Below are 14,641 nucleotides of genomic sequence, written 5' to 3'. Positions count from 1 at the left end.
AAGACCCCCATTCACCAGCTACTCTTCTCCATAGCACTTATTTGTAATTGAAAGTGTCCCATGCCTGTGTTCAGTTTTTACTGTCTGTGCTGACTAGTTTTTGCTAACTTGACACAACCCAAGGTACCACAACTGAGAAAATGCTTCCATTAGACAGATCTGTGGACAAGCCTGTGGAGCATTTTCTTGATTAATGATTGATGTGACAGGGTCCCGCCCACTGTGGGCAGTACCACTCCTGGGCTGGTAGTTCTGGGTTATAAAAAACAGGCTGAGGACAAGCCAATAAGCAGCATTCCTCTATGGACTCTGTTTGAATTCCTGCCCTACTTTCTTCAGTGCTGAGCTATGACTTGCGAGCTATAACTTAAAGTAAGTCCTTTCCTTCCCATGTCACTTTGGTCATGGCCCTTGGCACAGCAATAGAAAGCAGACTAGATCATTGTCCTTATGCTCAAAAACATCAAAAATTTCCAACAGATATTTTAGAAAGACAGGTCATCTTCAAACACTTCAGAGATCTAGAGAATGTGGTGTATTATGGCTTGCTCCTTTTTTCTGGTCTCTCAGCATTTCCCTCTATATCTGATTATGGCTTTTTATTATCTAGAACAATTAAGAACTCCATTTACAAAAAATAAAAATTATCTTACTCATCTCTTTACTCTTAACATCTGGACCAGAGAAAGCATACAGAAGGCACTTAATAAATATCTTTTGGTATCATAAAGTCCACTTCTCTCTAAACAGTGAAGATTTAGTTAGCTGATCAATTCCTAACTTCTATGTGTAAGTCCAGTTCCAAAGACCTGATGCCCTCTTCTGGCCTTTGTGAGCACTGTACACATGTGGTACATATACACGAAGGCACATATATAAACATGCACATATATAAATAAAAATTTAAAAATCTTTAGGGACTGGAAAGATGGCTTAATGGCTAATATTTACTCTTCTGGAGGACCCGAGTTTGATTCCCATTGCCCATTAATTTCAGCTCCAGAAGTTAAAATCTTCTGGTCTCTTTGGGCATACCCACACACACATGGCACTCACACACAGATACAAAAATACATAAGATTAAAAGTAAATCTTACATAAATAAACAAAAGAGCACTTGTTGCTGTTGCAGAGGAACTGGCTTCAGCTCCCAGCATCCACATAATGGCTCACAATTATCCTTATCTCCAGCTTAACTATCCTTAACTCTAGCTCTAGGGGATCTGACACCCTCTTCTGACTTCCATGACCACTAGGTAAGTGTGTGTGTGTGTGTGTGTGTGTGTGTGTGTGTGCGCGCGTGCGCGTGTGTACAAGTAAAACACTCATACAAACAAATATAAAAGTAAATCTTAAAAAGGGGGAATGTACAACACGGATGAACTCTGAGGATATTATATGTACTGCAGTTACAGGAAGCCAAATGCTCTATGATTCTAATAATGTGAAGGAAGCAATCCATGGAGACAAAAAGGCAAACAGTCGGGGGGGGGGGGGGTAACTGAGCAGGTATGGACATGTAAGATGAGAAAAGTTCAGGTGATGACTGGTGTCACCCTGAGCATATTTCATGTCACTGAGATGCATGCTAGAAATGGTTCAGACCCTAAAAATTTTGTCATGTTTTAAGTCACAATTAAAAACAAAACAAAACAAAACACAATGGGCAGGGTGGCAGCAAAACTCAAACTTAAAGAAAGACCAATATTCATGTTTTTGTTAAATAAAAAGAAGCCAGCTGGGATGGTGGCAAATGCCCGTAATGCTAGCACTCTAGAGGCGGGAGTAGGAAGTTTGGATTTGAGGTAAGACTATGCCACAGGGTGAAACCCTATGTTACACACACAAGCTAAGCATAGTGCATGCACACATTTCTCTGTCTCTGTCTCTCTCTCTTTCTCTCTCTCACACACACCACCTCCCTGAAACTCCCCACCCCTATACAAGGCTGAGGAAAGGCACCTACCGTCTCTGCACCCAGGGTCTGTAATCCAGTGTACGTTCTATCCAGCTATTCAAAGATAAAGGGGAAGCATTAGATTTCACTCTGCTCATGAACCTGAGGTTACAGATTTACCTAACACCTGTTCACTGTAAACTGATCCTCAATATTCTGGGGGGAAATTTGAGTAAAGCCAAATTTCCAGCCTTATCTATAACCACAAACCAATAAAGAATGTGTCACTAAATCACATCATGTCATTTTTTAAGGTATTATATGTCACTAATGTGAGTTTGTGTGAAAATATTTCAAATGACAGGCTACAGAAATGTACCTGCAATGCCATGATGTAATCATATAATATGTAGTTACAAAGCACGACTGAAAAATTATGAATGAAAATTTAAGCAGTACAGCCAACATCAAATACTTCAACTATATTAGCACCACAAAAGATTTATGTTAAGGCAAGGAATATAAACCCGGGGGGGGGGGGGGGAGGAATGATGTCACTAATAAGTTTGTAATTACATTGAAATTATTATTTCAATTGTAACATTTCAACTTATATCCCATAATAAAAATCATTAACACCTTATAGGTATAAACACTGTTGGGCAGGAAAAGACAAACAGGAGTAAGTGAAGCTGGGTAGAATAGTAACCATGGGTTTTTAAGGGTTTCTAAGAGACAGAAGTGCAAATCAGGGAAGCTGTGTAGCAGCCCACATAGGAAAAGCAACTTAGTCCTTGGAGCTCTGAAGATTAAAAACAGTAACACGAGTAATGGTGGTGAGAGATTTCAGGTGTGGCTTCAAGGAGACACTGAGACAGGAGTCTATATCATTAACAGCCAGAAATGCCATGGATAGACAGCAGCATTGATGGTGGCTCTGACCATTCAAGCCTGAGACAGACAGCAAGGTGGGGAGAGGAAGCAGAGCCAGTGCGGAAGAGACAGCCTTTTCTCTTATCTTTGTGGGCATGAGAGCGACTTCACAGCACAGGCTTATAACCAGGCTCATTCTAGGCTGGAGGCAGGGAGATGGAACGGGACCGGATGCCTGGTCACTAACGCACCTTTGATATAAACCCACTTTTCCAGGTGTGACATCTTTGTAGTCTCTAGCTAGAACGACAGTGTCTCAGTAGTGTGCCTGTGGGCACCCATAGAGGGAAAGGATGCTGCAGTTCTGTGGCCTGTGCTGCAGGACTGTTCTGTCTGGATCCTGACACCTAGAGTTTGTTTCAATATTTAAGCATTTAGCCAAGACTACAGGGCAACTTTGGGTTGCATCCATGTCTCTGCCCTCTAGAGATAGAAATAAGTCTCTCTATAATCTATACTGTTACATTTAAACTAAGACTGACAAATGTCCTACTGAGAACAGGCCTGTGGATCTGCCACTCCCCAGTGCTGGGCTCCCAAGGGAGACCAGACTGTACCCTATTTCCTCAGCTGAGCCTGAGATCATGCTAATGTGAAACAAAATAGTAAAATACTGCTTTAAGGCAAGTTGCTAAGCAGAAAAAGGTCTCTGCAGCTAAACTGCATACTATTCTTGAAGGACCTGAGTTTGATTTCCAGCCCCCGTGTAAGGCAGCTTCCAACCACTTATAACTCCTGCTCCAGGGGGAATCCAATGTCTCTGGCCTCCATGGACGTCTGCATGAATGTGCACCTCTGCACATACATACACAGAATTAAAAATATTTTAATGTACTTTACTATCATTTTAAGTACTGTGTTTTACCACTGGATGTGGGGGTACAAACCTTTTGTCCCAGGACTTAGGAGGCAGAAGTAGGCAGTTATTTCTGTGCGTTATAAGTCAGCCTGATCTACATAGTGAGAACCTGTCCCAAACACAAACAAAACCAAAAAAATTGTGTCTCAAATAATCTTCTACTGAGAACTGAAAAAATGTAATAGGTAAGAACTATGTAAACAAGCCTTTTATTTGATGAATTAGGGCTGGGTACAATCCCAAAGTAAATAATATGTGCAGTCCCCAAAATAAAGCAAAAACTGGGGCTGAAGAGATGGCTCAATGGTTAAGAGTACTGTTGCAGAGGACTTGGGTTCTATTCCCTGCACCTACATGGTGGCTTGCAACTAACTCCCTGTAACTTGTTTCAGGGGATATGATGCCTTTTCTGGTCTCTGTGGACACCAGGCAAGCATGTGGTATATATACATACATGTAGGTGAAACACTCCTACGTGCAAAATAAAAATGATTATGTTTTGAAAAAGCAAAAACTATTTTAGACCTTTCTTCAAAAAATGGTAAGGGGTGGTGCCTACCTTCTGGTCAAAGCCCCCCATGCTCTTTAAAGCCACTCTCCACTCTCTAATCTCAAGGAAACAACAGAAACAAGCAGTGCTGTCCACAGTCAACAGAAGGAAAATTCCAACACGCCTCAGGGTTGAAAGAGATAGATGTGTACAACAAGGGTAATGAAAAAGAAAACTCTATTGACACATTTGGGAGCCACTGATGATAAACACAAAGGAAGAGTGGCTTGGGGCAAGAGGAACTTTATTAATTTTTTTATTTAATTGGTTCTTTGTTTTTTTTGAGACAGGTTTCTCTGTGTGATAGCCCTGGCTGTCCTAGAACTCACTATGTAGAACTAGCTCGCCTACAGAGATCCGCCTGTCTCTGCCTCCCTAGTGCTATCACACCAGCTGCCAAGAGGAACTTTAAAAATTGTCTTCCAACTGTAATAGTTATATCAAATTGCAAAAATAAATAAATAAAAACAAAACACAAAACAAAAAGAAGCAGAAAAATGCTATTCCAATTAACACTGACTTTTTTTAACCGTTAAAAATTATGGATGGCATGGATGGTCTTTTTTTTTTTTTTTTTTTTTTTAAATATGTGCTGCTAAGAATTTCTTGTACATGCTAGTCAAGTGCTCTACCACTAAACTACTTCATAACTCTAAAAATCTTATTTATTTTTATTTGGTGCTGGGGACTGAATCTAGGGCTCATATCTGCTCAACCTTTACTGCATGCAATTTTATGTGATGCTTTCCATGTACTCTAATGGTAGTTTTTCTCCTTATATAGAAAATATTCAATAGATATGAATTTTAATGGCTGTATAATAAACCACATGTGTAGACCAGTGAAGGATATACAATCCAAAACTATTACAACTTTATTTATTATTGTTCAAACATGTTCACTCCTCTTAATCTTTATGTATTTTGTGTGATGCTTATATTTGCAGTGTTAGGGACTGAATGTCACAAAGTATTTGCTTCACATAATAGAAAAATAAATAGATTAAATGAGAAAGACTAAACTTATAGGGTCTCCAGCATCACATTAACAGTGTATTTGACAAGGAAGTGAAGTCTTGCTGGGCAGTGGTGGTGCAAGCTTTTAATCCCAACACTTGGGAGGCAGAGGCAGGTGGATCTCCGAGAGCTTGGTGTATAGAATGAGTTTCAGTACAGCCACAGCTACACAGAGAGACCCTGTCTTGAAAAACAAGAAAGAAACGAAAAGAATAAAAGAGGGGAGAGAGGGTGAGAGAGGAGGGGGAGGGAAGGGAAAAGGGAAGGAGATAGGGGAAGGGTCTTATTTCCTCCGAGTTAGTTCTCTCCTTTCTGAAGAGCCTACAGGTGTTGTGAAGTGACTGTCCCCAGCTTTGAGGAGGCATTGCAGCAGGAAGCATCAGCTCAGGGACTACTCTGCTCCCACCATCTGCAGCCATGGTCCTCAGGAAATCAAATGCTACTACTCTAAGCCGGTAATGAAAACAGACACTGCATTTCCTGGGAGCAATGCTCCACTACAGTACCTTCAGATTGTGTATGATATCTATCCGCTTGTTCTGGCTGTCCTTAAAGTGAACTTGTACTCTCACAGGAAACTCACCCCAGCCTCTTCTAGTCAGATGAAAAGGGGGCTCTCTAGGGAAAAGCAGAAATTTTACACATTTACCTATGTTTACACTCTCATTCTTAAAGAGCTTTTCTAAGAGAAAAAACAGAAATTTATGTATGTCCAAGAATCAGTTACATTTCTTCATGAGTTGCTAAATGAACATGTTGAGTTTCTCTCTCTCTCTCTCTCTTACACACACACACACACACACACACACACACACACACACACACAATGCTACATTACTAAATGATTACAGCTAAGAGGTACAAACTGTATGATCCAAAGTCATTTTCTTAAGTGAAACTAGAGTGAAAATGTCACACTACAAAGTCAGAAACCCTGCTTGGCACCTGATAGGCACAGGAAGTCAGATGTATAACCCAAACCAAAATAAATCATAATAATGTTCAATCTAAAGGTGGTCATCTGCCTCTGCCTCCCAAGTGCTAGGATTAAAGGTGTGTGTCACCACCACTGCCTGGCTTGAGAAAGAATGTTTGAAAATTGAGTATGTGAGTGGAATTATTGTAATAAGGGCAGGAAAAGCCATTCTCCCTGGGATATGCTTTTGGAAAACTGAGATATGAATTTGGTTAGGTCAGAGTCTCAGAACAAAGCCTGAGAGGAGCCTACCATGAAAATTAACAAGCAGATCCAGAAACTAAGTGTCTGAGATAGGTAATATCCTGATTAAGAGCAGCCTGAAATGTAGAGGTCAGTTACTCTAAGTCAGAGTAACGCCACTTTGTAGCAAGCTACACCAGGCTGGGATGGTGTTTGCCAAGACCAGCAAAATCTCTAAGGGCAAAGATGGAATACACATAGACAACTTTCTGAGTCTGGTTTATCTCTGCCTTACACTTGATCTCTCAGCCTGCAGTCACCTCCATGGCTTTAATACTAGGCACTACAGGTTTACATCCATTCTGTTGAAACATATCCATGACCAGGAAAGGAACCACAAGCACTGGCCAGCCAGGACTCACTACTTAGTGAAGGTTTCAGATGGACATGGCTCATACCTGTAAATGAAGCACTGGAGAGGCTAAAGCAGAGAATTATAAGTTCAATGCCAGAGAAGTCTATCTGCTGCATTAAAGTCTAGATTTGGAACCACAAAGAATAAATAAATCATTCCTCTACATGGAAGACCTTCAAAAGAACTAAAACGTTTTTCCAAGGTCTTCCTAGGATGGAGATTTCTGATTTCAGAGTATTTCTGTAACACAAATGCTATTCTAAACCTTTTGGATCTATTAACTTAGCCAATGTTTACAACCTCACTGAGCACCATCTGGAGGCACAGTTCAACTGTGTAACTAACTTGCAAAGCCACATAGCAGCAAGCAGTAAACCCAGGATTCAAACTCGAGCCCTAGGCTACTGAGCCCATGCTCTCTCACCACTGTGCTAATACAGGTGCCCATGGTGGCAGATCTCCTCACTACCCAGTCCTCCTCCAGATGCACGACAATACAGCAAGCTGCTGTCAGGCTGGTGTCACACTAACCCACTTTAGCCTCACATGCACCAAGGCTAGGGATAGGCCAGTTAACTCCAAACAGACAGGAACCAGGTGTTCATTTTTTGTAATGTCCACACAAAGCCCAGAGCCCAGAGCACACTTAGTGACTGGCTGATAAAGTTTGCTACCACAGCTCTTAGTAAGTTGGCCAAGGGTAGTCATGACAAGTAAAACATGTATGAAAGATGGTTTCTGTAGAAGAAAATAGCTGAATTCTTCATCAAGAATGTGCAATGATGGGATTCAGTCATCATAAGAAATACATTTGTGCTTTGACTTAAAAAAAAATTTGAACCGAAATTCTCCAATAACTGCATCAAGTTACATCAGGTTAATCTTGACCCCAGGCACAAGCAAGCTGCGGAGTCTCATGGAGCACACACAAAGTCCAAGATACAGGCGAACTTTTTTTACCCTGCTTTACACAATGCTATATATGGATGGTACATTAGGTCTCAGAAGAACATTTTAAAAGGATACAAATATGCTGGAGTGTGTCAGGAGCCAGGGAACACAACACAGTAGCATGAATGGCGGCTATGCTGGAGTGTGTCCGGGACCACAGCCTAGTCACATAAATAACAGACACACTAGAGTGTGTCAGGAAGCCCAATATTGTCACATGAATGACAGATACACTGGAATGTTGCCAGAGATCTTAACTTAGTGACAGGAGGTGCAACACAGTCACATAAATGACAGCTAGGCTGGAGTGTCAGGGACCATAGCCTAGTGACAGGGGCACAACAGTCAGACATAACATCTGAAGCAAGTACATCCTGGAGGTCACAGGAACAGACTCAAATGTCTGAAATCTTCTAGAGAGGAAGCATTATTACTATGTCTACCAAAGGCATGGAGAAATTTACTGTTCAGCAGTTAACTTAGAAGTACACAGCTGCAGTCCCAGCATTGGGAGGCTGAGACAAGAGATTGTTTCACATGAAAGGCTGATTTGGTCTATCCAGTAAGACGCTGTGTCAAACCTACCCCCTGAAAAAGAACTCACAGAAATTTAGGTTTCTACTCAGTATAATTTGAAACTTCCAGACAAGCAGAGCTACTTACAATGGAATGCACAACCCACAAACTTTGTAACCCATTCTGAATCAAACAAGCTGTGAATATTGACTAGTCCTAGGAACCAAGCCAGACTTTGGGGATGCTACTGTAAGTGAGAGGTCCCAAACATTAAGGAGCTCAAAGTCAAGGCCTAGTGATCTTTACTTCCAGCACTCCAGAGGCAGAGGCAGGTGGATGATGTATTCTAGGCCAGTTACTACCATACAGTGAATCTATGCCTCTCCCCCACCCCAAAAGGCACCTGGATTCTGGGTTCACATAGGGCTCTATGGAGACAGTGTTTGACATATATTAAACCCCGGGCTTGACACCCAGGCATGTCAGTGCTGCTTGTCATCTCAGCAGTTAGGAGAGAAAAGCAAGAGGATCATAAAATCCTAAAAGCAGGAAAAAAATAAAGGAAGCTCAGATTCTAATAAGGGAGACACATGTAGGTTATTAATTACAGTAACAAACTTGTATACTTTATAGAGGTAGGACCAATCAGAGCAAATGATCTATCCAGCTATTTTATTTTTGAGACAAGGTTTCAATATAGTTATGGCAGTCTGCAAGCTCACTCTGTAGCCCAGGCTGGCCTTGAACTCAGAGATCCGTCTGTCTCTGCCTCCTGAATGCTGGGATTAAAGGTGTGTGCCACCATAACCAGCAAAAAGAATATTTTTAAAATCACCAATTTATAGTTAATAAAGTAAGACTTGCTTTATGAAAAACTACCTAGGTAGATGTCTCAGCCAAATGACAAGGACCAACCTGGACACAGCTGCCAGTGTCTGCTTCAGTAATAAAACCTTACATTTCACAAAACAAAGTTAACTTACTTTTAACAAGTCACTTCACAGTAGAAGTGCACAGTAGAAGAAATGAGAAAGTGAGTTTGGTGTGATCCTTTCCTTGGACTGTTATATCCTGCCAAGTGACTGCAAGCTAAGACCTCTCAGTAAATACAATATTGCATATTGTACATTTTAAATTGCAATGTGTAGGGAACTAGCATTTTATAAATTCCAAGTATAATCAATGCTTTATAAATCAATACCCAAAGTGTGAATGGGAGACAAAACAGTCATTGTTTTGTATATTAGATATTAAGAACATTGTGTAAAGAACTTTCAATCTATTTTTTTGTTTTAGTAAATTAGAAGCTTATCAATAAGAAATGATTACCATGTTTGACTGACTCACATTACTCCCACTTTTTAAAAAATGTGTGTGTCACAGGGGACAGCTCTGTGAAATCAGTTCTTTCCTTCCACCTTTACAGGGGTTCCAGGGATCAAACTCAGGTTGCCAGGGCTTCCTAGCAAGGGTCTTTGCATCTTGCTCACATGCAAAATCAGCAATATTACTCCTATTAAACAATCTACCTAGAGGGGCTGGAGAGACAGCTCAGCAGTTAAGGAAACTTACCCTCTACCAGAGGACCAGAATTCAGTTGAAGTACTTATATCAGGTGGCTCACAAACACCTACAAGTCCAGCTCCAAGGGAGTCTACACTCACTTCTGACTTCTGTGGGTACTAGAATACACAGGTGGGTGTGTGTAATGATACATTATTTATGATTTATTAAAGCCTGACTAAAGGATTCAGAAAGCAAAGTCAGTCACAAGCCATAGAATCCAGGCACACACATTTAATCCCAGCAGCCAGAAACTAGGTGGTGGTACACACCTTTAATCCTGGGACTCAGAATTAAGAGGTAGATGGATCTGAGTTCAAGGCCACCCCAAGACACTGAGCTTGAATCAGACAAAAAGAGTAACAGATCACACACCTTTAATCCTAGCACTAGAGTGATATAAAAGATAGAAGCAGGGTCTTCAGTATTCAGGAGGAGGCATTCATTCTCCAGCCACACTGAAGATAGGATAGGAAGATATTGAGGTCTCAGGATTCTCCAGCCATGTTGAGGAGAGGCAGCAGTTTGAGGCTTGGTGAAGAGCTCATGTATGAACCAGCCCTTTCAGCCTGAGCTTGAGGTGAAAGTTACTGGCCGGCTGCTTTGCTTTTCTGATCACCAGCTTACTCCAATATCAGTCTCTGGGTCTTTTATTTACAGGTGTGTACACACACATATGTATATAGAAAAAATAAATAAATCTTAAAATTAGGTTTCTTTGTATCTCTCTAGAGCCTGTCCTGGAACTAGCTCTGTAGACCAAGCTGGCCTTGAACTCACAGAGATCTGCCTGCCTGCCTCTGCCTCCCCAGTGCTAGGATTAAAGGCACATGCCATCAATGCCTGGCTAAAATTAATTCACCTAGAACAATTAACTTAATTTCACCATGAGATAGAATTTCCTGTTAATCTAGATGCTGAAAAGGGAGTAGCCCCCCTTTCCTGAGATAGAGGCTTGATATAAAGTGAAAGTTGACATCGACACTCTAGCCTCAGTCTCCCAAGTGCTAGGACCTCAGGGATTAGCTAGCCATCAAGACCAGCAAGTTCTTTCTGCTGCTCTGGGAATCAAACCCTGAATCTTGCCTACATTATGTATGCTCTCTCCCCCTACGCCACAACCAACCCTAGCCCTTAAACTCACTGTGGCAGTTTGATTACGAAATGCCTCTCACAGAGTCACATGGTCCCCACCTAGTGGTTGTTTAGGAAGGTTGTGGAAGCAGAAGGTAGAAGGAAGGTAGGCTGGAGGAAGTAGGCACGAAGTGTACTTTGAGATTTTATAGCCTGGTACTACTTCCTGTTGGCTTGCTTTTCTTTCTCTTTTCTTTTATGTCTCTCAAATATTGTGTGTGTGCGTGTGCGTGTGTGTGTGTGAGAGAGAGAGAGAGAGAGAGAGGTTGAGAGTGAGAGAGTGAGAATGTGCATGAGCAAGAGAACATGTGAGGAACTACAGAGACAAGCATCAACAGACTATACAAGATGGAAGAGAGAATCTCAGGCACCGAAGATATGATAGAAGAATTCGATAACATCAGTCAAAGAAAATGTTCAATCTAAAAAAGATAAAAAGATTCCTGACACAAAACATCCAGGAATTCTGGGACACTGTTAAGATACAGAACCTAAGAATAACAGAAATAGGAGAAGAATCCCAGCTCAAAGGCCCAGAAAATATTTTCAACAAAATCATAGAAGAAATTTTTCCTAGCATAAAGAATGAGATGAATATAAAGATACAAAAAAGCATACAGATCACCAATAGACAGTACTAGAAAAGGAAATCTCTATGCCACAAACACTAAACATACGGAACAAAGAAAGAATAAAAAGAAGGGTGGTGGTAGCATATGCCTTTAATCCTAATACACAGGAGGCAGAGTTAGGTCAATCTCCGTGAGTTCAAGGCCAGCCTGGTCTACAGAGCTAGTTCCAGGACAGCCAGAGAAACCTTGTCTCCCGAAACCAAAACAAAAACAAACAAAATTGCTGCAAGGGAAAAAGAGCAAGTTTAACATATAAAAGTAGACATATTATATTTACACCCCAGTTCTCAATGCAGACTCTGTCAGATGGGCCTAGAAAAATGTTCTGAAGATGTGAGAGGTCACAGACACCATCTCAGACTACTATACCCAGAAAAACGTTCAATTACCACAGATGGAGAAAACAAGGTTAACTACACCCACTAAAACAGAGGAAATAATCCCACACCAGCAAAACCAAAACAAGAGTTAGAGATCTGAAGAACATTTTGACATTAGACATGGAGATGCAGAGTTTGGAGTAGGCCCAGATGGTTTTGGATCTTGCTTTGGTCCAGTATTCTCACTGTGTCTCCTTTCTTCCCTTTTGGAACTGTAATATGTATCCTGTGCCGTTATATGTTGGAAGTATGTGATCTGCTTTTTGATTCTGATTTTTACAGGTAATTACAGTTAAAGAGACTACATGGATCCCAGATAAGACTTTGAACTTCAAAACAAGTTTGGAACTGTTATAGACTATGGGGACGTTCTGTATTATGATACTGATACAAGCTTATGGGGGCCAGGGAGGGGAACATGGTAGTTTGAATGTAACTGGTCCCATAATTTCATAGTGGCACTAATTGGAGGTGTGGCTTTGTTGAAGTGGGTATGGCCTTGTTGGAAAGAAGTGTCTTTATAGGGGTGGGCTTTGAGGTGTCCTACATTCAGGATACCACCAGTGTTTCAGTCAACTTACTGCTGCCTACAAGATGTAGGACTCTCAGGTACTCCAGCACCATGTCTGCCTGAATGCCACCATGTTCCTCACAACGACGATAATGGACTGAACCTCAATGAAAAGTTTCCCCTCAATTAAATGTTTCCCTCTTCACAGCAATGAAAACCCTAAGTAGCACAAACCCTAAGAAAACAGAAGCAGTTATTAAATATCTTCCAAACAAATGAAGCCCAGGACCAGACAGTTGTAATGCAGAATTCTATCAGACTTTCAAAGAAGAGTTAATGGCAATACTTCTCAAATTATTCCAAAAAAATAGAAACAGAAAGAACATTGCCAAATTCACTTGATCAGGCCATAGTCACCTGATACTTAAACCACACAAAGACCCAACAAAGAAAGAAAATTACAAACCAATTTCCCTTATGAACATAGAGATGCAAAAATAATAAAATACTTGCAAACAGAATCTAAGAATACATCAAAAATATCAACCACTGGGGCTAGAAAGATGGCTCAGCGGTTAAGAGCACTGGCTGTTCAAAAGAGGTCCTGAGTTCAATTCCCAGCAACCACATGGTGGCTCACAACCATCTGTAATGAGACCTGGTTCTTTCTTCTAGCCTGCAGGCATACATGTAGACAGAATATTGTATACATAATAAATAAATAAACCTTTAAAATAAAACATCTTCCACCATGACCAAGTAGGCTTCATCCCAGACACAGGGATGGTTAAATATATTAAAGAAAATCATTCACTCTAATCTAGCATATAAACAACCTGAAAGGAAAAAAAGTACATGATTATCTCACATGCCAAAAAAGCTTTTGACAAAACCCAACATCCCTTCATGAAAAGTTCCAGAGATATTAGGGCTACAATGAACATTCCTAAACATAATAAGGTAATGAGTAGCAAACTTATAGCCAACATCAAATTAAATAGAGAAACTCAAAGTAATTCCTCTAAAAAAGGAACAAGACAAGGCTGTCCATTCCCACATCTTTTCAATACAGTACTTTCAAGTTCTAGCTAAAGGAATAAGACAACTGAAGGAGAACAATGGGATACAAATTGGAAAAGAATAAGTCAACTATAATTATTTGCAGATGATATGATAGTATATGTAAGTGACCTCAAAAATTTTATCAGGGAACTCCTACAGCTAATAAACACCTTCAGAAAAGTGGCTGGATAAAAAAATTAACATAAATCAGTAGCCTTCCTATATACAAAAGATAAATGGTCTGAGAATAAAAAAATAAAAATAAAAAATCAGAGAATCAACACCCTTCATAATAGCCACAAGTATCTTGGGGTAACTCTAACCAAGCAAGTGAAAGACTCGTATGACAAAAACTTTAAGTCTTTAAAGAAGGAAATTGTAGAAAGTATCAAAAGATGGGAGACTTCATGTCCAACACTGCCAAGAAATGGAGGCTGGATAACTCAGAGACCTAGGGTAAAACCAAACATGACTGGCCACTAAGAAAAAAAAAAAAAAAAAAAACCAAAACAAAAAACAAAAACAAACAAAAAAATGACTCTTAATGATGTTCTACTATACTCATAGATCAGTGAGGCTTCCTCCAGCAGCTGATGGGCACAGATGCAGAGACTCCCCCACACCCCCAGTCAAACATTAGGCAGAGTGCCCAGGATGGAGGTCTCCACTGGGTTCCTCCCCTCAGAGTTCTGGGAACCCCGTGGAAGAAAGGGAGGAGAAACTGTGGGAGTGGAGGGGCTGAAGACAGACTGAGATGGCAATCTTAGAGCCTATAGAGGTCTGTGCTAGGTCCTCTGCATATATGTTATGGTTGTTTGCTTGATGTTTTGTGGACACTCCTGATAGTGGAAGTGGTGGTGTTTGACTCTTTGCTTACCTTTGGGGCCCTTTTCCTTCCTACCGGGTTACCTCACTCAGCCTTGAAGTGAGGGTTTTTGCCTGGTTAGGCTGTGTTTGGTTGATGTACCTAGGAAGCCAGTTCTTTTCTGTAGGGAGATGTGGGTGGGGTTGTTCTGAGGATGAGGGGAAATGACATGGGGGGAGGGGGCTTCAGTTGGGATGC

At 40.8% G+C, this 14,641-nt stretch overlaps 1 protein-coding gene across 6 annotated transcripts in view; it reads right to left on the bottom strand.

Moving 5' to 3' along the window:
* Positions 1-14,641, bottom strand: part of Yeats2 (YEATS domain containing 2) — a 98,436-nt gene that overhangs the window by 54,600 nt on the left and 29,195 nt on the right. For all 6 annotated transcript variants that reach the window (XM_051191134.1, XM_051191136.1, XM_051191137.1 and 3 more), the window contains 2 exons: positions 5,762-5,873; positions 1,967-2,011 (listed from right to left, as the gene is read on the bottom strand). In XM_051191134.1, coding sequence (XP_051047091.1) covers positions 1,967-2,011; positions 5,762-5,873 — 157 coding nt within the window. The remainder of the gene's footprint in view (positions 1-1,966; positions 2,012-5,761; positions 5,874-14,641) is intronic.

This window comes from Phodopus roborovskii, unplaced genomic scaffold (genome assembly GCF_943737965.1).
Source record: "Phodopus roborovskii unplaced genomic scaffold, PHOROB, whole genome shotgun sequence".
Lineage (NCBI taxonomy): Eukaryota > Metazoa > Chordata > Mammalia > Rodentia > Cricetidae > Phodopus > Phodopus roborovskii.
This window is presented reverse-complemented; position numbering and strand designations above follow the sequence as displayed.